Below are 22,195 nucleotides of genomic sequence, written 5' to 3'. Positions count from 1 at the left end.
TGGGTCTGCCCGTGTTTGTGTGCGGGAAGAGGGGGGACCCCTTACAGGGGCTCGGGCAGGGCTCCCGTTCTAGGCCTTGTGCGCTACACCCTCTGGCTTCCAACCAGCTAATCAGGTTCCCGGAGGACCCAGCACAAGCACCCCTTTCTCCCCCCCCCCCCCCGTACTTCTCCCCTGATACACGCACCCACCGCTACGGGTTCTTATCTTGTTGTGATGTAATTAGTTCTTTGCCCGTCTCTACCGGCCCTGGACTGATGATTCACGGGGCGGGGGGGTAGGGCCGGACCTTCACACTCCGTATCTGTCCAGCCCCCCGGGCGCTGCCTCGGGGATGACTCAGGCCTGGTTGAAGCTCAGCGGTTAACACACCAGCCGCGGTGACCGTTTGCGATTAACACGAGGCACAATGTCACGTGTCACCTGGGTTATCTCAGTAATCCTCCATGGAAGGTGTATTATCACACCCATTTTAGAGGTGGAGAAAGCGAGGCCCAGAGAGGGGAAGTATGGCGCTCGGATAGGAGGCAGTGGTTCGGCGCTTGGGTTTCCGTCCTGCTCCTCAACCGCTGAGCCACGGCGGACAGGCTACTTGGTCAATCCGGGCCTCAGTGTCCCCTTCTCCAAAAGGGAGAGAAGCAGATTTAACATATGAGGTGGCCGCAGAAAATCAGCGGTTTTCAAGCTGCAAAGACTCGACCCCGAGGTTGGCATCGTTATCACAGGTGGGAGGAGGAGCTTGACTGCTCTTTCAGCAATAAATCGGGCTCTGCAGACTTGACCTTCAAGTCCAGCTTGCTTGAAATCGGCCCACGATTTGGGCACATACCTCAAGGACAGCGTTGACGTTTTGATTCACAGATCTTGAGACCGGAACAGAAAGGCCGACACCTCATCTGAGATTCTCAGCGCACCTGTGACCTTTGTGCCGCGTGTCTTAAAGCAACCAAAGAACCAGAAGGTCCTAGACCACTCTGCGGCACAGTGAGAGGTCAGTGACAGTAGCCCATCTCTTTATGTAGAGTGGCCAGATGTGGCCTTTGATCTCCCAAAACGTGGTGAGTCCAAGCTGAGATGTCTCATGACTGTGAAGTTCACACTGGTTTTTAAAGACTTCACATGAGAACAAGTAAAACACCTCACTAATAATTTACAAATACTAACTGCACGTTAAAGTGATCATATTTTGGGGAGTGCCCGGGTGGCTCAGTCAGTTGAGCGTCCAACTTCAGCTCAGGTCATGATCCCACAGCTCGTGGGTTCGAGCGCCGCGTCGGGCTCTGTGCTGACGGCTCAGAACCCGGAGCCTGCTTCAGATTCTGTGTCTCCCTTGCTCTCTGCCCCTCCCCTGCTCACGCTCTGTCTCTCTCTCTCTCTCAAAACTAAATAAACATTCTAAAAGGTAATAATATTTTTAAATCATTACCGTAATTATTAAATATTATTACCTTTTAGAATGTTTATTTAGTTTTGAGAGAGAGACAGAGCATGAGCAGGGGAGGGGCAGAGAGAGAAGTGTCAGCACAGAGCCCGACGCGGGGCTCAAACCCATGAGCTGTGAGATCGTGACCTGAGCCGGAGCTGGCTGCTTAACCGAATGAGCCACCCGGGCACCCCGAAAGTGATAATGTTTTTTTTTTTAATTTTTTTTTAACATTTATTTATTTTTGACACAGGGAGAGACAGAGCATGAACAGGGGAGGGTCAGAGAGAGAGAGGGAGACACAGAATCTGAAGCAGGCTCCAGGCTCTGAGCTGTCAGCACAGAGCCCGACACGGGGCTCGAACTCACGGACCGCGAGATCGTGACCCGAACCGAAGTCGGCCGCTTAACCGACTGAGCCACCCAGGCGCCCCAAGTGATAATGTTTTTGATACATTAAGTTAAAATATTCTTTTTTACAGTTTATTTATTTATTTTGAGAGAGAGAGAGAGAGAGAGAGAGAGAGCGCACAAGCAGGGAAGGGCAGAGAGAGAGAATCCCAAGTAGGCCCCACACTGTCAGGGCAGAGAGCCTGACTCGGGGCTCAGTCTCACCAACTGTGGATGATGACCTGAGCTGAAATCAAGAGTCATGTGCTTAATTGACTGAGCTGCCCAGGCACCCGGATATATTAGGTTAAATCAAATACATTATTATAATATGCTGCATAATATTCCAAAGATATCAGTTCCTATTCCTGGAACCCGTGTTGCCTTTTGGGAAAAGGGGTCCTTCTTTGCGATTGTGACACAGTTAAAGATCTCGAGATGGGGAGATTACCCTGGGATTACCCAGGTAAACCCCGAATGCGATCACACGTATCTTGATCAGTGAGAGATGGAGGGAGAGTTACACAGACACGTGGAGAAGAGGAGACAGCAGGCTGGAGAGAGGTGGCCACAAGCCAAGGAATCCCAGCATCACCAGGAGCCAGAAGAGGCAAGGGACAGATTCTCCTGGACGCTGTGGCAGGGAGCAAAACCCTGCCAACGGCTCGGCGTCAGACTTCTGGCCTCCAGAATCGTGAAAGACTAAATTCCTACTCTTCTAAGTCACCAAGTTCCGGGTAATTTGTTACAGTGGCCACAGGGAACTCATACGATTATAGAAATTAATTCCACCTGATACATTTTTTTTTTTAACATGGCTACAAGAAAAAAAATTTTTTTTTTAATTTTAGAGAGAGAGCATGCGTGAGCGAGGGTCAGAGGGAGAGAGAGTGCAGAGTGCGGAGCCCAGAGTTGGGGCTCGAGCTCGCCCGAAGTGGGACTTGAGCTCACGCAATGCGGGGCTCGAACTCACGGACCGGGCGATCACGACCCGAGCCAAAGTCGGACGCTTAACAGACTGAGCCGCCCAGGCGCCCCGACACGGTGACTCGCAAATGTCAAGTTCCACGTGTGGCTTGCACTTGGCGCGTGTGTTAGGTTTCTGCTGGACAGCGCTCTCTGGAGATCCAACCAGAGCTGCGTACGCTTGTTCTGTAGACACACGAGCACCTCTGAAAACACAAGAAGGAGGGGCGCCCGGGTGGCTCAGTCAGTTGAGCGTCCGATCTTGATTTCAGCTCAGGTGACGATCCCAGGGCCGTGGGATCGAGCCCCGCGTTGGAAGCCTGCTTGAGATTCTCTCTTTCCCTCTGCCCCCCTCTCTCCCCCGCGCACACGCTCTCTCTCTCAGAAATAAACGTAAAATCAATCAAATAAAAACACAAGAAGGCACTGTATGAGTGATGTAGAGCTGTAATACCTAATGACCACAGACTGTTCGGCTTAAAGCAACAGAAAAGGATCCTCTCCTAGTCCTGGACGCCGGAGATCTGAAGTCAAGGCGTTGACTGGGTTGGTTCCTTCTGGAGGCTCTGAGGGGGAAACGCATCTCGTGGCTGTCTTCTGGTGGCTTCCGGCAAGCCTCCGCCTCCCCCGGCTTGTGGCCACATCGCTCCAATCTCTGCCTCCCGCTTCACCTGGCCTTTTCCTCCGGGTGTCTGAATCTCCCTCCGCTTTCCCTTGCAGGGACACGGGTCATTGGACTCAGACTGAGCTCCGTGTATATACGTCTCTCCTAAGATCACATTCACAAATACTGTAGGTTAGGACTCAGACATATATATATATATATTTTTTTTTTTTTCGGAGGACACTATTCAACACACTACAGACCTGTTATGTGGGCTACTGAAGGGTAGAGGTTGAACTGCAAAGGGCGTGGGCTCTGTGGCCGTGTGATCCTGGGTTTGAGCCCTCCAATCGCGATCTCTTTGCTATGGTTGCTCCCTCCCAGGCGCTTCAGGAACCTTCTCTGGAAACTGGAGGTGGTGTCGTTACGAGTGCTTCCTCCAAAATGCTGTGACGAGACCACTTGTCAGTTCCGTAACTGAGTGAGTTACTCAACTGCTCTGTGTCTGAGTTTTCTCATCTGTCGAGTGGGAATAGTCGTAGTACCTACCTCAACAGGATGTCGAAGATCAGGTTAACATTCCCCCAGCCACATCGTGAACACTGTACAATGTTTTCTTTTTTCTTTTCTTTTGAAGTAATCTCTCCGTCCAGCGTGGGGCTCGAACTCGTGGCCCCAAGATCAAGAGCCGCACGCTCTACCGGCTGAGCCAGCCGGGCGCCCCTATGCAAGTGTTGTGGTTGTTCGTGTCGTTACTTATGATAAAATGTTGTTCATGTTGTTATTTATAATAGAACGTTGGCATCGTTTACATTGGGCAGAGGTGATGAAATGCCCTATCGAGCTCTCGTGTTATCCTTTCTCTGGCTTTGATTCGGACCTGACTTCCTTACTCAGCTCATGTTGAATGACCCTGAGCACAGAATCAGGGCCAGTTCATGCAGCCACACGGGGTCCCGTGGGGCCGACTCACCAGTCCACTGTCAGCCGCCTGAAACTCCCCACAACGTTTGAAAAGGGACTTTGCGTTTTCATTTTGCGCGGGGCCCCACTGATTCCTGTGGCCAGACCTCCTTGGAGTCACAACTCGCCCTGTGCTTGCAGCAGTGAGGGGTCTCCAGCGAGGGGTGGCGGTCCCCCCTGGTCTCCGAGGGACCTTTACAAACTAGGTCGCGGCGGCTGGGAAAACACGGCGTCCGAGGATGAGCCAGCCGACTGGGGCCGCGTTTGTTTTGCCTGCAAGAGGAGATTTAGGGCTGACCTGGTGGTGTCCTCCAATTCCCAAGGCCTGTGGCGAGGAGAAGGGAGCATGCGTGTGCCCTGCGGCCCCGAAGGGGCAGTTCGGCTCAGCACAAGGAAGGAGATCTGAACGAGAGTTGTGCAAGAATGGAACAGCTGGCTTGCCTTCAAACCTCGGCTCTGCCTGCGGGGGTGGGGTGGGGGTGGGGGGTCGCTGGTGAAGAAAGCGGGCTCTGGCTGCCGATAGCTTCACCTCTGCCCAGATCCGTGATCTTAGGGCAAAGTCATTCATAGCCCTGAGCCCGTTTTTCCACCGAGAACGCTGGCTGATCAGGCTCTATCATCCAGGGTGACAGCGCGAAAGATAAGACAAGGCAGGTGGATGCATGAATCACGGAAATGGTGCCTACCTCCTTGACAACAGCTGCTGTTTTCTGGTTGCTGTTTTATTATTATTATTATTATTATTATTGGAAAGTAGGGAGTCCCCCCAGACTGGCAGGGTGCCAGTCGAGAGGAGCCATCAGGAGGTTGCAGACATGACCTCGCGTCAGAGCTGAAGGAGGGAGCACGCGCTCTGCCCCCTTAACGATGTCCGCTTCTGTCATATTTGGACGATTCGTTTAAAAGCCCACGGTTATAGGGGGCGCCTGGGTGGCTCAGGCGGTGAAGCGTCCGACTTCGGCTCAGGTCAGGATCTCACGGTCAGGGGTTCCAGCCCTCGGGCCGGGCTCTGTGCTGATGGCTTGGAGCCTGGAGCCTGCTGCCGGATTCTGTGTCTCCCTCTCTCTCTCTCTCTCTTTCTCTCTCTCTCTGCCCCCGCCCCCGCCTCTCTAAAAAATAAATAATCATCGTAAGTAAAAAAAATCAAAACCTGCCGTCATAAAATAGTGTTGTCCTTGTGACAAAGGCCCCGGGGGAAACCCGGTGGCACTTCTTGTGAAACTGAGGAAGTTCGGGGTCCCAGGGGCCCCCGGAAAGCCGGAGGGTTCCCATCATCGCTGTGTTTGAAAGCCCCGGCCCGCTGTCCCCTGAGCCATCGCTGGCTGAACTGGGATCCCAGGAATGCAAAACTCCCTTCCAGGGCCTCCTAGGAAAAGGCTTCCTGATGCGTCCGAGGGCCGGACACGGGAAATGCCCCCGGGGAGACAGCATCCGGGGGCGGTGCGCGTGCGTGGGCGCTGGCTGGACGCGTCCCCAGCCTGGGCACGGGAGGGTCTTGGCTGCGGCCTGATCCCGGAGCCTCTGCCCAGAGGACTGCCCCTTCTCTGCAAAGGTCTTGGCAGCGATTTGTGCTGAGACGAACATTTCCTCCCCTCTCGCCTCCCCCATCCGCCTCTCCTGTCAGCTGTGTGCCGTCCTCCCCCCACAAAGCATCCAGGAAATGCTCCTGCCTGACCGCAGCTCTGCGCATCCGTAACCGGATCTGAGGCCCGCGGTCAGGGGCCAACAGATGGGCTCCATCAAGGGCGGCGCTTGGTCGGAGTGTGAAGGGCCCCACGTGTGCTCCTCTCTGCGGCGACAGGAGAACGGGACGGCCCGGGAACGCGCAGTGTGTCAGGCACACGTTCAGGTGGCCCGTCTCCCGACAAATACCTGCGAAGCCCAGCTCTGTGCAGACGCCACACCGGGTGCCGTGTGTACAGCCGCGGAGAAGCCAGCAGCCCAGGTTTTCCTTTCCCCTTTTTCTTTCCAACGTACAATGAATCACTGTGGGGGACGCCTGTCTGGCGGGGTCGGTTGACTCTTGATTTCGGCTCCCGTCATGATCCCAGGGTCGTGGGATGGAGCCCCGCGGTCGGGCTCCGCGCTGAGCCTGGACCCTGCCTGGGATTCTCTCCCCCCCTTTCTCCGCCCCTCCCCTGCTTGAGCCCTGTCTTTCTCTCAAAAAAAAAAAATAAATAAATATTAAAAAAAAAAAAAGTAACCATCTTGAAATGTACAGGTCAGTGGCACCAAGTAGGTTCATGCTGTAGTGCAGCCATCATCATCTTCTCTAGAACTTTCCCGCCCTTCCAGAAGAAAGCCCGGTGCGTGTTAAATGGTCGTTCCTATTCGGCCTCCGTCTACACCCTGGCAGCCACCGATCCGATTTCTGTCTCTAGGGATTTGCCCATTCTGGACATTTCTTATAAACAGAATCATATGATATGCAGTCTTTCGTGTTTCTGGCTCTTGGCACGATGCCTTCCAGGTTCATCCACCTTGTAGCAGGTGTTAGTAAGTTCGTCCGTCTTAAGGCTGAACAATACTCCACTGTGTGGGTGAAGCCACCGGGCTTTACAGCTGAGCAACCTTGCTTTCATCCTCACTCCCAAGAGGGGAAGAGCCCCCCCCCCCCCGGGAGGTTCCTGACTTGGGGAAGCCTCCGGAGAGGAGAGGAACCTTCCCTTACGCATTACAGATCGCTGCCTCTTAAGGTGCTGACCGGTTCCCCTGGGCCACAGCCCACAGCCCCGCAGCCAGAACAGCAAAGCGTCGGTGGCAAGAACATCCCCCTGGATCCAAGCCCAGCTGTGAGACCCGGGGTGAGTATAACCGCCAATCTGGGCCTCAGGCCCCACATCTCTAAAATGGGTCTAATAGTCCTATCTCCCTCAGGAGGGTTAAATACGATGGCATCTGTGATTAGGCCAAGGTTGGGTCTGAGAGCATTGCCCAGTGATTGATCCTCTGGCCGCCGCCCTATCTGACTGTGGTCCTTAAGCAGAATGGCATCATCCTTCAAGGCCATCTTGGCTATCTCAGGAATGGGCTGAGGGGCCAGGCTGGCCTTGAGAGCCCAGGAAGCAGCCTGATCGTCCCCATTTATCCTTATGAGTAAACGTCAGCTGCTGACCTAGGCTTCTTCCCTGGCTCTGTGCCTGTCAGGAGAGGCAGGCAGCCAAGCTCCCCCCAGGGCATTCCAGGAAGTAGGCGGGCAGGAGTCAGGACCCTGAACCAAACTCTGGAGCTCTTCAGTTATCCGGGTCTAGACTCCTTTGGTTATAAAGAAAGAAATCCCAATCAAGTGAGCTTAAATCGATTCAGTGAATTACAGTTGGGTCTGTATGTCAGGCACGGGACCGGTGCTTGTGGCTCATCAGCAAACAGGACTGAGACCCCCCCCCTTCCCCCCAGGAATCCGGGTGTTAGACAGTAAGGACAGGAAATAAATTGCATGGCGTGTCATTGAATGAAATGGGCCGTGGAAAGAACAGAGAAAGCACAGGCAGCAAAATGACATCAGAAGTGGCTGGGGGGGGGGGGGGCGGGCTGCGCAGCGGATTAATGCGGTGTTGGGAGCAGGGTGGGGAGTGGGGGTGGAGGAGGCGACACCTGAGCAAAGACTTGAAGGTGAAGTGTCAACACAGCCCATGTCCAGGGGAAGAGACTTCCAGGCAGAGGCCTCCGCCAGAGTGAAGGCTGGGAGCAAGGACGGAGTGGCTAGGCTGACGGAGCGAGCAGGGGAGGAATCCAGAGAGAACCGGATGGAGACCAGATGGGACGGGGCCGTGGGCCACGGTCCAAACTTTGGCTTTTACTCTGAGCAAGACGGGGGCCACCGCAGTTTGGAGCCAAAGACAAACGTGATTTTGACCAATGTTTTGTTTAAGCGAAGAAGGAAACTCTTAAGACTCCCAGGCCCGGGTGAGTCAGAGGTTGGGGCCTTGTTGCCCCCAGAACACAGGCCCCCTCCACGTGGGGAAGGCGGGGGGGATAGTTCCACGCAGCTTCAGGCCGCTGAGGTCCCAAGCCTCAGCCCTAGAGCCAACGGGGGGTCTCCGGAGGGGGAGGTCACAATATAAACTCCCAGGGAAGCCTCTGATTGGCTCTGCCAGCTGCGGGGACCATTGGGATTGCCTTCCCTGGGTCACGTGGCCCACCCCGTTCCCAAGAAAGGGAGTACTGGGATTGGCTGCCCCTACGGTCCCTGAAAGGAAAGCTGTGCTTTCCCAGGGTTAGTTAGGAGGACGCGGTGGTTCGACAGCCCTTCATGGCCTCGTTCACTCTGCGAGGAGTTCAGGGGTCCCACCTGGAGCAGGGGGGAGGGGAGCGGAGCCGGAAGCTTCTGCCCCAGCGGGGCCCGCACGCAGCGCCATCGGAAAGCGCCGGCTAATCCGTGCGTTCGCAAGGCACCCCTTCTCAAGGGTGGGGAGACGTGGCCGATGCCAGCCGGGACGACTGCGGCGCAATACAAATCTGCCTCCGGTCGCTCGAGCCACGGTTCTTTCTCTTCCATCCCCTGGCTGGAGAACGTCCCGGCGCCTCTCACCGAGGTCAGGAACCAGCCGCAGGGGTGGGGCTGCTTCCTCCTCTCTCTTAAGCTCCTCTGAAGTCACAGACAATGAACCGGCCCAAGAGCTGGGTCTCTGATCCTCAGGAAATGCCGAGGAGGGCCAGCTGGAAGAAGCCACATGGGGGCTTGGACAAAGTAGCCCCTCTTTGCTCACCGTGACCAGAGAATTCTTGCGTGTGTGCGTGTGTGTGTGTGTGTGTGTGTGTGTGTGTGTGTGTTTAACCCAGCAAATTCACCACTTAAGATACATCTCAGGGAATTTTTACATCTAGATTCACCGGTGTAACCACCACCCAGCCGTGATGTAAACACATTTCTGACCCCCAGGACGCCTCCTCCTGGGGGACACCCCCCCTCCCGGGGGTTTCGTCTTGCCTTCATTTTCAGGCAGGCGCTGCTGTAGTCCCCCCCACCTCCCGCGAGGCAGGGGCACGTCTTTTGCAGGCAAAGAACCTGAGCTCCGAGAGAAGCGTCACCACCCTCACCACCACCACCAAGAACAAAACCGCAGCTTCCCCAGGCGGAGGGAGGCTTTAGGGAAATTCTTGGCCGGAAATCAGAGGAGACCTCGTCCCGTCTGTCTGCCAGGCCCTGGCTTGGCTGGTTCGTTCCCGCAGACGTGGAGGAAAAGATTCCTACCGTGAAGTCATCAGCCCGCAGGGCTTCCCCACGAAGTCCCTCTTATTTTCCGCTCCAGGTGACTGATGGGTAACAATCCGCCCTTTGCCCGCGCTGGTTTCTCTAGCCTCTGCTGGTGAGGTTTCTGTCTCGTTTCAGAAGCCCAAGCAGGGCCCAGCGCGCTCCCTCAAACACCCAGGCAGAGAGAACGTACAATGCAGGACGTCCCCTGCGTCCTCTGTCCCGTCCCTGATTGTGACTTGCCATGTATCGTGTGGGTCTGGGACGACCCCGGCTGGCAGCCCCATGTCCCAGAAACACGGGTGTCGGCTTCCAAGCACGTCTTTTGTCCGGATGAAGGAAGGCTTGGCGCACAGCAAATGGACAAGCGATCGACCCCCACCCCCTACCCACTCCCCGCTCCAGCAGCAAGCACGGGGTGCTTCCAAGAGCCTCCCTCCTGGCAAGCCAAGCGTTACCCCCATTTGGAGGAGGAGGAAACTGAGGCTCAGAAGCTCATACAGATCAGGGCTTCCTAGGTGCCCGGTGTTTAATAATTAGACACGACTCCCTTTCGTTGAAGACAAGGATTCGGAGAAGGAACCTGCTCGCCCGAGACCACACGGCTGCAGTCGCCAAGGGCTGGCTCTGGGACCCGACGTCAGCTGAGTCGGGCTCCGGAGCACATGGCCAGTGTCTCTGCCCTCTGGCCAGTCTTTTCTCTTGGTCTCTGCTGCTTTGGGGGCACAGCCCAGACGGACACCGCGGTCCCTTCGGGGCAGGCGCCAGGGCGGAGAAGGCACAGGACACTGAGGTTTCCCTCTTGCCCCCCCTCCCCAGGGGACCCCCGAGCAAAGCGAGCGGTGTTGGCGAACCTAAAGGCAAAAGATTCCTGCCTCTGCTGACGTCCGACTCTCCGTGCCAGCTCAGGTCATGGGACGGAGCTCGCGTCGGGCCCCGAGCTGACAGCTCACATCGGGATTCTCTCTCCCTCTCGCTCTGCTCCAGCCTGCTCCTTCTCGGCGCTCGCTCGCTCTCTCAAAATCAATAACTAAACTTAAAAAAAAAAAAATCAGAGTCACATCAAGGTAGGTATGACTGTGGTTCAAGCGTCCAGGCTGAGAGTGGGGACAGATGGCCCAGTTCTCCTGCCCAACACCTGTGCTGACCCGCGGGGACGGGGACAGACACCAGAGCTATCGGCCACCTGTGGATGTCCCGCCAGGCGTCTGTCTTTGTCACACACACCCCCCCCCCAGAAGGCAGGCCCTGCCGGACGCCCCCATGTTGCAGATGAAGAGACAGACTAGAACGCGTTTAAGGATTTGCCAGGGGAGGGGTGTCTGGGGCCGGAGGCTGGACAGGGGACACAGCTCAGCCCTGCGCCTCCCCCAGCATCTGGCCGCTGAGAGTGGGCGTGTGCTGTGTGCAGACAGGCCTCCTGGCGGGCTCTCCCCGCCTCCTCCAGCTCATAGAGACACAGCCACACGCGCCTGCTGCGGCCGCCTGCCCCAGAGCTCCCGCCTGCCCATGGAGATGCCTGCCCCTGTCCTGGCATTGGTGAGAGGCCAGGCGCTGCCGGCCTTCCTGCTCTGCAGCACGCTGCTGGTCATCAAGATGTACGTGGTGGCCATCATCACGGGCCAAGTGAGGCTTCGGAAGAAGGTATGCTCCCCTGGAGCACCCCCCCCCCCCCCCGCCTCCCCGGCCCCAGCCCTGCTGGGAAACTGCAGGGATGGGAAACTTGGCCGAGGTGTTCTCCAGGCCAGAATGAGAGGGCCCTGGAGACCTTTGGGATGGCAGGACCCGCACCTTCTTGTCCTCTGTTGTAAGAGCATTTACTCACCCTGCCGTGCTACCAGGTAAGTTCTGGCACGACGGGTGCTGCTGAGCTCTGCTGGGTGTCTCAGAGAGAAGCAGGTCCCGGAGGGTGGAATGAGACAGCAAGAATGCCTCCATCAGACCTGGCAGCTTCCCAGCACAGGAGATCGGAGATTTGGGTGGAGTGGAAACCGGCAACGCAGGAGCCCCGGGAATTTTAAGTGGAAATTCCCAATTCATTGGCGAGGTGGCTTACGAACGCACGGCAGCGTCCAGAGGCCAGGTCTCGGCCGGCCTGGGCTCCACTGGAATTTTCAAGGAGGAATTCCCCACCCCCTTCCCCCCGCCACCCCACCGATCCCAAGTCCCCGGAGCCAAAACAACAAAGAGGCTAAGATCGGAGCCTGGGTGAGCGGGACGGCCCATTCAGAACAGCTCTGCTCGCATTGGACACGACCAGAGTCAGAGAAGTTTTGGGCCAAGCCGGCCGGCTGTCTTGTTTTTCAGTAGAGGACTCGTTTCCAGAAACCATGGCCCCTTTGTCCGCCTTTGTCCCGTTCAAAGGCAAGGCAAGGTTAGCTCTGGTATCACGTTGGGTGTGGACACCCAGGAGCGGGGATCTTGCTGGGGAGTCGGACTCAGCCCCTGGCATAGGCGCGGGCAGGGCTGAAGGCGGGACGGCTTTAACACCCAGAGGCACAGACACAGGCACCCGGATGACCCCTGCCTCCTCCCTGCCTCACCCCGGTCCTGGATGCAGGATACGGGGAACCCAGCAGGGACAGGTGCATTCAGCCATTAAGTCCTTCCTTGGAGCTGATCGTTTAATAGGTGGGAGCCACATTCACCTTGTGTTCCGGGAGAGGACACCTGTGAGGCCACGCAGCAGGGTTTGAACGGGGCTGTCCGGCCCCACAACCTGTCTGGAGGGGGCAGGTACGGGGATAGAGTTCTCAACAGCAAAGCGCAGGGGTCCGGAGCCTCCCTCTTCAATGTGAATTCAGGGATAGAAGGAGGGAAACCCGAGAGTGCCTTTCTCTCTGGTGGGTGGAGAGTGCCAGAAAGAAACCTTCCCTGGGGCTGTCCCCCAGAGGCCCCTTACCGTCTGTGAGTTTCCCTCCCATGCCAGGAAGGAGCCTGGAAGCCACATCCCTGGGCAGGTGACAGATAAGGGCTCTGACTCGTCCACCCTTTGCCCCTGGGGCGAGTCTGGGGGCCGTTTCCTCATCTGTAAAGCGGGGGACAGTCACGCTCGAGCCGGGCGAGTTCGGCACCTGGCGCAGAGCAAGTGTGAGTTCTCATTACGAACAAAGAACTGGAATTCACTCGAAGGCACAACCACAGCTCGGTCCCGGGAGTGCATCCAACAGCCTGCCCCCTTGTCCCAATTAAAGGTAGCAATTCTGGCTTCGGACGACAGCGGTTCCTCGGTCTGCCCTACAACCGGCTCCCGGCCCGGCGGGCTTGTGTTCCGGTTCTGTCTTTAGGAACGAGCCACCCCTCGGACCCGGGCCTAGGACCCTTTGAAGGGAGTCACGGGTCCACGGACTCTGTGCCGGCCCATCGGGATTGGTGATTCCACGAGTGCAGGGCCAGTGGAGAGGAATTCTGGGTGTGGGGGCTCTGATCCTGACCCTGACGGGCCTCAGGCGTGGGACAGGTGGGACGCACCAGAGCTTGGGGACAGGGGTCACCAGGGCTCATGAGTCAGAGGCGGGAGTATTTGCCATTGGATGAGCAATCCAGAAAGCGTGCTGCTGAGATTCGTGTTTGCTGTGGGGTTGGTGAGCGCTGGGCGTGGGCCTCCGGTGACCGAAACGTGACCTGAAGTTTCTGCTGGCCGTAGACTATTCGTCGAGCACCTTCCCCATGCCGGTGCTCCCAGTGCCCGGCATTGGGCGGAGGCCTCTCCAGTTCTCCCCTTCACTCTTCGCGCGGGAAATGAGCCCCGCTTGATCCAGAGTTCACGGATGAGGGAGCTGAGGCTCAGGGAAGCGAAGAAATGGGCAGCTAGTCTTTGTGGAACTGTCAAAAACCCTCTCACTGCTCTTAGTTCCAAGTCCAAAGTCTTAGAGTGCCCTCGGGACCCCAGCAACTTCATCTTGGGCCTCTGTCCCTCGCTCTCTATACTCCAGCCACGCTAGGTTTCTGTTCTTCAAACACCCCCATCTTCTTCTGACCCCAGGGCCTTTGCACATGCTTTCCTGGATGTCTTCAATGCTCTTTCTCCAGCCGGCCCTCACCGGGCTCATGTTGTTGCCTCCTCCAAAGCTTAGCTTGAATGCCCCTGCCTCAGAGAAGCCGCCTCTGACCCCCAGGCTTGATCAGGTCTCCTGGAAACATTCTCAAGGCCAACCTTGTCTTCTCTCTGTTTAACACTCACCACCTGGTCTTCCCTGGTTCGTAGGCCATTTCCCCATCAGACTATGAGCTTCCCACAAGCCAGGACATGAGGGCCTTTGCCTTCGTCCGTTCTGGCTGCTATAAGAGTGTCGCGGGCACACGGGCCTGGACTGGGGGCGGGGCGGGGCTTGTAAACAGCAGACTTCTTTCTCACCATTCTGGAGGCAAGGTGCCTGGAGATTCCGCGTCTGGTGAGGGTCCACTTCCTGGTTCACAGGTGGCCGTCTTCCGGCTGTATCCTCCAGTGGCAGGAGGGTGAAGGAGCTCTCTGGGGTCTCCTTTCTAAAGGCACTAATCCCATTCCCAAGGGCTCTACCCTCCTGACCTAATCACCCCAGAGGACCCCACCCCCCGCCCCCCAACACCATCACCTTGGAGGTCAGCTTTCAACATACGAATCCGCGGGGCACACGTTCAGCCCACAGCGGCCTTGGTCATGGCGAGTGCCAGCACTTGGCACGTGGAGGGGGCTAGGCCAGTAACTCTCGCTGACGTGTTCCAGGCTTTTGCCAACCCCGAGGATGCCCTGAGACACGGAGGCCTCCAGTACTGCCGGAGTGACCAGGACGTAGATCGCTGCCTCAGGCAAGTACTGTTGGGCCCCAGCCTGGCCACGGTCTGCCCCCGCCCAGGCTCCGCTCTGAGCACCAGGGCCGGGGGGGGGCACCCAGAGGACCGAGGTCTCCTGCCTTCCGGAGCCCCTCAGACAGCTCTAATTTATTCATTGATTTAATTTCTTTCTTTCTTTTTTAAAATGTTTTTATTTATTTTTGAGAGAGAGATTGAGAGTGCGAGCCGGGGAGGGGCAGAGAGAGAGGGAGGCACAGAATCGGAAGCAGGCTCCGGGCTCTGAGCCGTCGGCACAGAGCCCGAGCGGGGCTCGAACTCACGAACCCTGAGCTCAGGACCTGAGCACAAGTCCGACGTTTAACCGGCTGAGCCGCCCAGGCGCCTCCAGTCCCTCCACCGTGGATGGGTTCTGCCAATGGGACGGGTGAACATTTGCCACGTTTTGGTTTTATTTTGCATTTCTTTCGTTCGGAGTGAAGCTGAACGTCACTCCCTCTGCCGAGCAACTCCCCAGTCGATCAAAAACAATTTTTCTCATCGTGAAAGTCAGAACCGCTGACGATCGCCGGCGACCTGGGTCGCACTGCAAACACACGGAGGGCAAAGGGAGACCGGTCCCGACTCTAATCCCCGCTAACCTCTAACACTGTGTTCACCCAGCTCCTCTTTGTAGATGTTTCCCAGAAAATCCCGTGTGCATTGTGTGCCCGGGGTGGGGTTCTGGTATTTCTTTTTCCGTGAACGTTATTTGGTGAGCACTTTCCGTGTGGGCAAATGTTACTCAAAACCTGATTCTTTAAAAATAGCCGTGTAAACTGGGGCGCCTGGGTGGCTCGGTCGGTTAAGCGTCCGACTTCGGCTCAGGTCATGGTCTCGCGGCTCGTGAGTTCGAGCCCCGCGTCGGGCTCTGTGCTGACGGCTCGGAGCCTGGAGCCTGCTTCCGATTCTGTGTCTCCCTACCCCCACTCTGCTCACACTCTGTCTCTCTCAAAACTAAAAATAATAAAAACATGGGAAAAATGGGGAAAAAAAATAGCTGCGTAAAATCCCATCGGAGACTAGATGTGGATTGATTTCATGTTCCTGATCTGAATGTTGTGGTTTTGGCAGTTGGCTCTCCCCTGGCTGACCCCGGTGGGCTGGAGAGGGAGGAGGCAACACTTCCAGGGGACAGGGACTGCCAGCGGAGTTGAGGGACAAGCGGAAGGACGGGCAGCTGCACAGGGGGAGACAGGAGACAAACTCTCACGTAGTTGCCAGGGCATTCCCGTGCACCGAGGGCAGAAATGGGTGGGACACTGGAGTGTAAATAAGAGATTCTTTTCTTCGAGGAGAGCGTTTTTTTTCTCTTCGTTTTCTTGCCCGTTGAAAATAATACGCATACTTGTGGTTTTTAAGAATGACAGAGATGTGTAAGGTAGGCAGTGAAATCCTGTGCTGTTCTAGTGTTTCTGATATAACTAGGGTATGTAGTTCTTCCTGTGAGGTCCATCCGTCCGTCCATCCATCCATCCATCCATCCACCGGACACGTAATGAACAAGTGGACAAAAGCCGTCCCGATACCCGAGTCCATACCGGTGACCCTTATCCCGCCCACCCCCTTGGTTGGCCCGACTCTCCTGGGCGGTGGAGAAGGGCCTGAGCAGTCAAGGCGGCCGTGACCGTGGATAGCCTGGGCTGGCTCACCGCAGCCACCGAGGGGGTTTATTTGGCTTTTCACAGGGTCCTCCGTAGCGAAGCTTACTTGTGGCACAGGAGCGGTTACGTGAGCCGACGAGCACTTTGGTTTATTTTTTACTGGCTGTAAGCAAGCCGAGGAGAGATAACAGACCCGTGTGGTGCCGAAATGTTTCTACGTACCCAGTACAGCTTCTTCTTCCGATCAAAATGACCCTCTATCGATAGTGGCGATGCTCCAACGGCTGGAGTTCGATTCAGCGCTTTTTAAAAAAGGTTTATTTTTGAAAGACAGACAGAGCGTGAGTGGGGGAGGGGCAGAGAGAGAGGGAGACACAGAATGTGAAGCAGGCTCCAGGCTCCGAGCCGTCAGCACAGAGCCCGACGTGGGGCTCGAACTCACGGACCATGAGATCATGACCTGAGCCGAAGTCGGACGCTTAACCGACTGCGCCACCCAGGCGTCCCAGTTCAACCCTTTTTGAGCACCCCTTACCAGATAACGTTTTATGTCCATTTGGCAAGTGTTTATCGGTGGAGGGGACGTGCGACGTACTGGTATTTATTGGAGACTTACCACGGCAGGTCTGGGGGTTCCTGGTCCCCCGGGGTCTCCTCCACCTCCTGCCTTCACAGAACGTCATGGAACCGTGAAGGTGCAGGGCTCAGAGGATCACACGTCCCGTCATCCCCTGCTGGAGAACTTGCTGGAACCTGAGGGGGACATGCCTTGGAAGCAGAAGTTAGTTAAATATTAGACCAGAGTTTATGGTGCAGTCAGGGTCACCCTCCTGCCCAAACAGGAAAGCACTTACGTCTTGGTTCTTGGAGGATAAATCTGCCTTGCAGATTAGCCACACGCCAGAGCCAAAACGAACGTGAGCCCGGCTCTGGGAGAGGTCAGGAGCCGGATTTCCAGGGAAATGATGAAACCCGGCCACCTTGTTTCATGACACCAATCCCAGCCTCCTGCTCAGGTGTCTTTGGGCCAGATCCCGAGTCCGTGTGTGGGAAACCTCAGGGAGGGAGTCTCCGAGTGGCCCCAAGGGAGGCAGACGGGCACGGGGCCCATGCTTGGCGAGGTCTCTGACTACTCGGAACACGCAGCCTGAATCCGACTGAACCGGTTTGTCCGGAGATCGGTCTCCGAATCGCAGTCCTAGAAGTCCCTTCGATGTTGTGGACGGTGAACCGAGGCCAGGGAGCAGGTTAGAGGCACGCAGAACCGCGGGCTCATGCCCGGCCCTCCTCTCTGCGGCTCAGGAGAGGCTGGCAAAACCGAGAGGGCGAGATTAGCGTTCAGGGTCGTGCCCCAGACCAGGCCGGCGATGGTGGCGAGGGAGAGGAGGAAGACGGCAGGTGCATCGGGGCGCAGCCCCTCCGCGGCAGCGGGGTCCTAAGCACCTTGTCGATAGCTGCCAACCCGCCGGGCCCCCCAACAGCCTCCCCGGGGAGGGTGCTGTTATCTCTGGAGGCAGAGCAGGCTTGCGGAGGCCACGCGGTTGAGCCCGGGACCGCGGGCTCTGTAGGAACGCGGTTTTGCTCGGCTTTATGCCTGCCCTTGACACTGAGCAGCGGGGGACCTGCGTTCCAGGGCATGGCCAGCGTGGGCGGCGGGAGGGCCAGGGATGAGGACGGAGGTGGAGGTCGCGGCAGCTGTCCCTGCCAGCTGCCTGGGGCTACTCGCAGACCTTCTCCCCGCCCGTCACCTGCCGTCATGCAGCCGGTGTTGCAATGTCTGGGGGGTGGGGAGGGGCGGCCCAGTGCCACAGGAAGCCCAGCAAGTCCGGTCTGGCGGGGATTTGCTTTGGGTGACTTTTATGTTAAAAAGTGGCTGTTATTGGAATGACACGTTTTGCCCAACCACGTCTCTCTGGTACGTGACTCCCTCCACGTCTGTGAGTTCACATCCGGGCCCCCCCCCCCCCGGGGAGGGGAATGAGTTTTCTTGCCTCACCTTTGATTTCCCCACAGCTCCCTGTCCTCGGCACCACTTGTGGGCTTCGTGGGGAACCCCCGCTTTGATCCCTACCGGAGGGAGGAGGGAGAGGGAGGAGGGACGGGCTGGGCCAGCTCTCAGTGGGGGGTGGGGGGTGGGGTGGAGGGCGGGGTGCTGAGGGTCAGAGCCTCAGGGCTTTCTCAGCCCCCAGCCACCTCTCCTCCGTCACTGGCGACCTTGAGCTGGAGCTGGGAGGTGGGGTCAGGACCACGGCTTGGTTTTCTGCAGGGGCTGCACCTCCCCGCCTCTCGGTTCTGCCCCGAAGAATGGGTCCCCACCTGCCACGAACCTTGCCCATCCCACCCTCCTCTCCACCCTGCTCCCCTTTGTCGGCTCTTTGGGGTTTGGCCAATGTCAGCTCTCTAAAAAGTGACTCACTCGTCCGATGTGAATACCTGCTTTAAAGGACAGTATCCGGATGAATGGGTTTCCATACTAGTGGGTGCTTTTCCTGAAACTTTCAGATGAGCGTGTGACAGAAAGGCCCATCCAGGTGGGTCAGCTGTGAGAGGCAGACCGATTTCTGGGACACGCTGACTTCATTTAATGTTTATTTATTTTTGAGAGAAAGAGAGGGAGACAGAGCGTGAGCGGAGTGAGGAGCAGAGAAGGAGGGAGAGACAGAATCCGAAGCAGGCTCCAGGCTCCGAGCCATCAGCACAGAGCCCGATGCAGGGCTCAAACCCACGAACCGCGAGATCATGACCTGAGTCGAAGTCGGACATGACTGACTGAGCCATCCAGGCGCCCCATCACTGACTTCATGTAAAGTAAGCTTTCCAGGGGCGTCCGGGTGGCTCAGTCGGTTCATCGTGATCTCAGCTCAGGTCCTGATCTCACGGTCTATGGGACTGAGCCCCACGTGGGGCTCTGCACTGACAGTGGCTCCCTCTCTCTCTCTGCCCCTCCCCCTGCTCTCTCTCTCTCTTAAAATAAGTAAATAAACATTAAAGAATAAGAAGAATAAAGCACGTTTCCCAAGGGTGTCCCTCTAATGGGGGATGTTGGGGGGCACAGCCCCATTTCCATAGGGTAGAGGGGTCTGGAGGAAGCCTTGCTGTCCCCTCACAAGTGAGGTAAGGGACTTGCTTGATCAGGGAGCCGGGGGACGGGGCGGGCCCAGCCTAGTTTTCCCTCTTCTTCTTTCCCACGGCCAGGATCTGACCAGGGCCTACGACTTGCTCTCAGGCACAGGCAGGCGGCAGGGCCTCACCCAACTGGGTGAGACCGGGCCTTCCTGCAGACCTGCTTTCCCCGAGGCTGGGTCCCACGGTGGAGATTTGGGAGAAAAGGGGAAGGCGGGCTCACGTTGGCTTCGGGATATGGGGCCAGAGACGCCAACCGCTGTGTCCCGACTTTCACCTAAGAACGGTCCAGGCCCCGCTGGGTTAACGGGGGCTTTTGCACACGCGGATTGAATTCCAGGCCCCAAGCCCCCCCTTCACGAGCCCCCCCCCCCCTCCTGCTTTCAACCTGCCTCGCTCCCTCTCATGCCACCCATTCCAGACACGCTCCAGGGTCACTTTTCGGTGCCTCGAACACCCTATGCTCAATCCCACCCCAGGGCCTTCGCGCCTGCCCCTCCTGCTCCCTGGAAAGTTCTTCCCCTGCACCGGTGGTGACCTGCTGATGATCCCTGATCATTCAGGCTTCGGTGCAAACATCTCTTCCCCTGAACCCACCCACGCCGGTCACTCGGCAGAGACCCCTGCAGCACGGGGCAGCCGAGTTAGGGCCTCTCCCGTGCCCTGCCCAGCCCCATTCCCTAGGTCAGGCCACACACCAGGCCCTTGCCTAAGGCTCTGTTTGCAAGTGGGAGGGAAGAGGAGGGCCGTGTTACCGGCCATCACACAGGAGCTGCTGGGCTGGGCCCGGCCGGCAGGCGCACAGCGTTGGGGGAACGCATCCCAGCTGGGAGGCGCACCTCGCTTCCCGCCCCCGAGTCCCCCCTGCCTCACACATGCGGCCTTGTCCTCGGGGGAGGTCCCAGCCCCGGTACTAGGTTCCTGTTTATTCTTCCAACATAGCGTCTGTGGCCTCAGGCACGGGTTCAGTCTCTAATTTATGAGACTTGACCTCCTCACCTCTCCCCAAGGAAGCTGTCCATTAGCGGGAGTCATGGAAAATGTGACCCAACTCTTAGCAGACGCGGGTGCGTTTTCTTTCTTGGTCATTTATTTACGCCAGGGCTATACTCAGCCCTTGCACTCCCCCCGCGCCACCCCACGTGCTCACGCGCTTGACCGTTTTGAACAAACACAAAGACACAGGACAGCGTAGACGAAATGAAGAGCTTTACCGGGGGGGGGGGGGGGGGGGCAGCTGTTCTGTTATTATTATTATCCCCGAAAGAGGCAGGAGGGTTTGCCGACATCTAGGGGCAGGACAAGACGGTTAGGCAAGGGTTTCAGACATGTGCTCTAGCCCACGCCCCTGGGGAGGGCCCAGGCACCTGCATTCAGAAGGAGGGTGCCCCCACCCGCCCCGAAAAGCCCTGCCCGGGGGGTGGGGGGTAAAGGGCGCGGGTTGGAGTCAGACCTAGGCTCCACCCCCGCTCTCAACCCCCTCTGAGTCCCACTGTTCCCGGCTGGCGTCCAAGGCCACACGACGGAAGACGGTGGGGAGCGGGGCCGGGGCCAAGTCCTGGGGAGCCCCAGGGCTCGGTAGGAAAACCCCGGCTAGCTGCCTGTCACGGCCACTGGCCCATAAGTGGGGTTTTACGTCCTGGCAGCAGCTGACTTGGAGTCGCTGTCGCTTCTGCCTCCGTGGTATCTCTTCCTCCCGGCCACGAACGGACTCGAGTCGGGCACCCCGAGATGGTCCCCAGGGGCGTGGGGCCCTTCGGGGCAGAGGGCCCCGGCTTCCACGAGCGTCTCCATGCTGACGCCCGGCTGACCGCACACCCTTGCCTTCCCAGAGCCCACCGGAATGACATGGAGACCATCTACCCCTTCCTGTTCCTGGGCCTCGTTTACTCCTTCCTGGGGCCTGACCCCTTCATCGCCCGGATGCACTTCCTCGTCTTCTTCCTGGGCCGCGTGGTGCACACCGTGGCCTATCTGGGCAAGCTTCGGGCACCCACCCGCTCCCTGGCCTACACCCTGGCCCAGCTCCCCTGTGCCTCCATGGCCTTCCAGATCGTCTGGGAAGCTGCCTGCCACCTGTGACCAGCAGCCGACAACTGCTCAGCCAGCAGACCGCTGGCCGCGAGCCCCCGTGACTGTACCCGGAGGGCGCTGGGCGGCCCTTGGGGATTGTGCTCAGCCCAGGGACCCGGTTTCTTGGCAACCCACCGAGCGCGGGATTCTGGGCTCCGCGGGCCTGTGTGTGTTTGCCTACGTGTGTGCACGCGTGTGGGCGGGCGTGCCTCTCGGACTTCTGGGTGGAGTGGCTGCCCGGACCGTGTGGAGATGGCTTCTCAAGACTGACAGAAAAATCGTCCCGCTCGAGCACCAGCGCATTAAAAGCCATGTTCCTTCTCCGTCCCTGCGAGTGAGAGAAGAGTCCGTTCAGGTTCCCCAACAAAACCACCATCCGGATTCAGGGCTGTACTAGCCGCAAGCTTCTTAGACCCACCCCAGAGATTCCGATTCGGCTAGTCTCGAGGGGACCCTGGGCATCCGCGTTTCTGTAAAGCTCCCCCGTGTCCCAGCGGTGTCCGGGCCCCGGCTCCACACTACCCCTTTCCTCCAGAAGCAGGACCCGGCACAGGGTGGGGTGTGATATTGGGATTTCTTTTGTGGTGGGAGTTTAGCGAGGGGGGCGGGGGATTACGTTCCCCGGCGCCCTGTTGACACTCCCCGTGCTCAGTCTCCGTTCCTTTGCTGGATCCTTCTCTCCTACGTGCAGGTGCCGAAAGGCGGGGCCCATAGTGAAGGTCGCTTCTCTTCCCCGGGGGAGTCAGTCACTGGTTAAGGGCCATAAATAAAGCAAGAGAATGGGCCCGGCATGACCAACCGCTCAAAGGAACTTTCTGGCTCCTTCGGTACCCGCAAGATTTGAAAAGTACAAGTGTGCACCCCTGCGGGGAATCTGTGTGTGTGTGTGTGTGTGTGTGTGTGTATCTCCCAGACTCTTGTTCTAAGATGTGTGGGGCCTTGATCATTCAATGGAAGGGTCTGTCCGGCTTGGGCCACCACCCTGCAACCCCTTGGCTGCCCGCCCCTGGGGTCTATCGCTGCCCGAGTGGGTCATTTTCGCTGGA

General features: G+C 57.7%; 1 protein-coding gene and 1 long non-coding RNA gene across 6 annotated transcripts; one reads left to right on the top strand and one right to left on the bottom strand.

Annotated features, from left to right (window-relative positions):
- Window positions 1-1,515: 1,515 nt before the first annotated feature.
- Window positions 1,516-5,402, bottom strand: LOC125922542 (uncharacterized). The gene is made up of 3 exons (XR_007457692.1): window positions 3,933-5,402; window positions 3,647-3,830; window positions 1,516-3,548 (listed from the first exon to the last, which is right to left on the bottom strand). It is a non-coding gene; the product is annotated as an uncharacterized LOC125922542 (long non-coding RNA).
- Window positions 5,403-6,036: 634 nt separating this feature from the next.
- Window positions 6,037-21,476, top strand: PTGES (prostaglandin E synthase). Of its 5 annotated transcripts, none has more exons than XM_049630069.1 (6): window positions 6,037-6,291; window positions 7,027-7,150; window positions 10,360-10,607; window positions 10,952-11,184; window positions 14,246-14,328; window positions 20,909-21,476. In XM_049630069.1, exons 4-6 carry the CDS (start codon window positions 11,050-11,052, stop codon window positions 21,156-21,158), a joined length of 468 nt encoding a protein of 155 aa, XP_049486026.1. In that variant the 5' UTR covers window positions 6,037-6,291; window positions 7,027-7,150; window positions 10,360-10,607; window positions 10,952-11,049; the 3' UTR covers window positions 21,159-21,476. The 5 variants fall into 5 exon arrangements, with proteins under 5 accessions (XP_049486026.1, XP_049486018.1, XP_049486019.1 ...); XM_049630061.1 differs by adding an exon at window positions 8,157-8,252 and having other exon boundaries at window positions 10,360-11,184; XM_049630062.1 differs by having other exon boundaries at window positions 7,043-7,150; window positions 10,360-11,184.
- The last annotated feature ends 719 nt before the right edge of the window (window positions 21,477-22,195 follow it).

The sequence above is a fragment of the Panthera uncia genome, chromosome D4 (assembly GCF_023721935.1).
Source record: "Panthera uncia isolate 11264 chromosome D4, Puncia_PCG_1.0, whole genome shotgun sequence".
NCBI lineage: Eukaryota > Metazoa > Chordata > Mammalia > Carnivora > Felidae > Panthera > Panthera uncia.
This window is presented reverse-complemented; position numbering and strand designations above follow the sequence as displayed.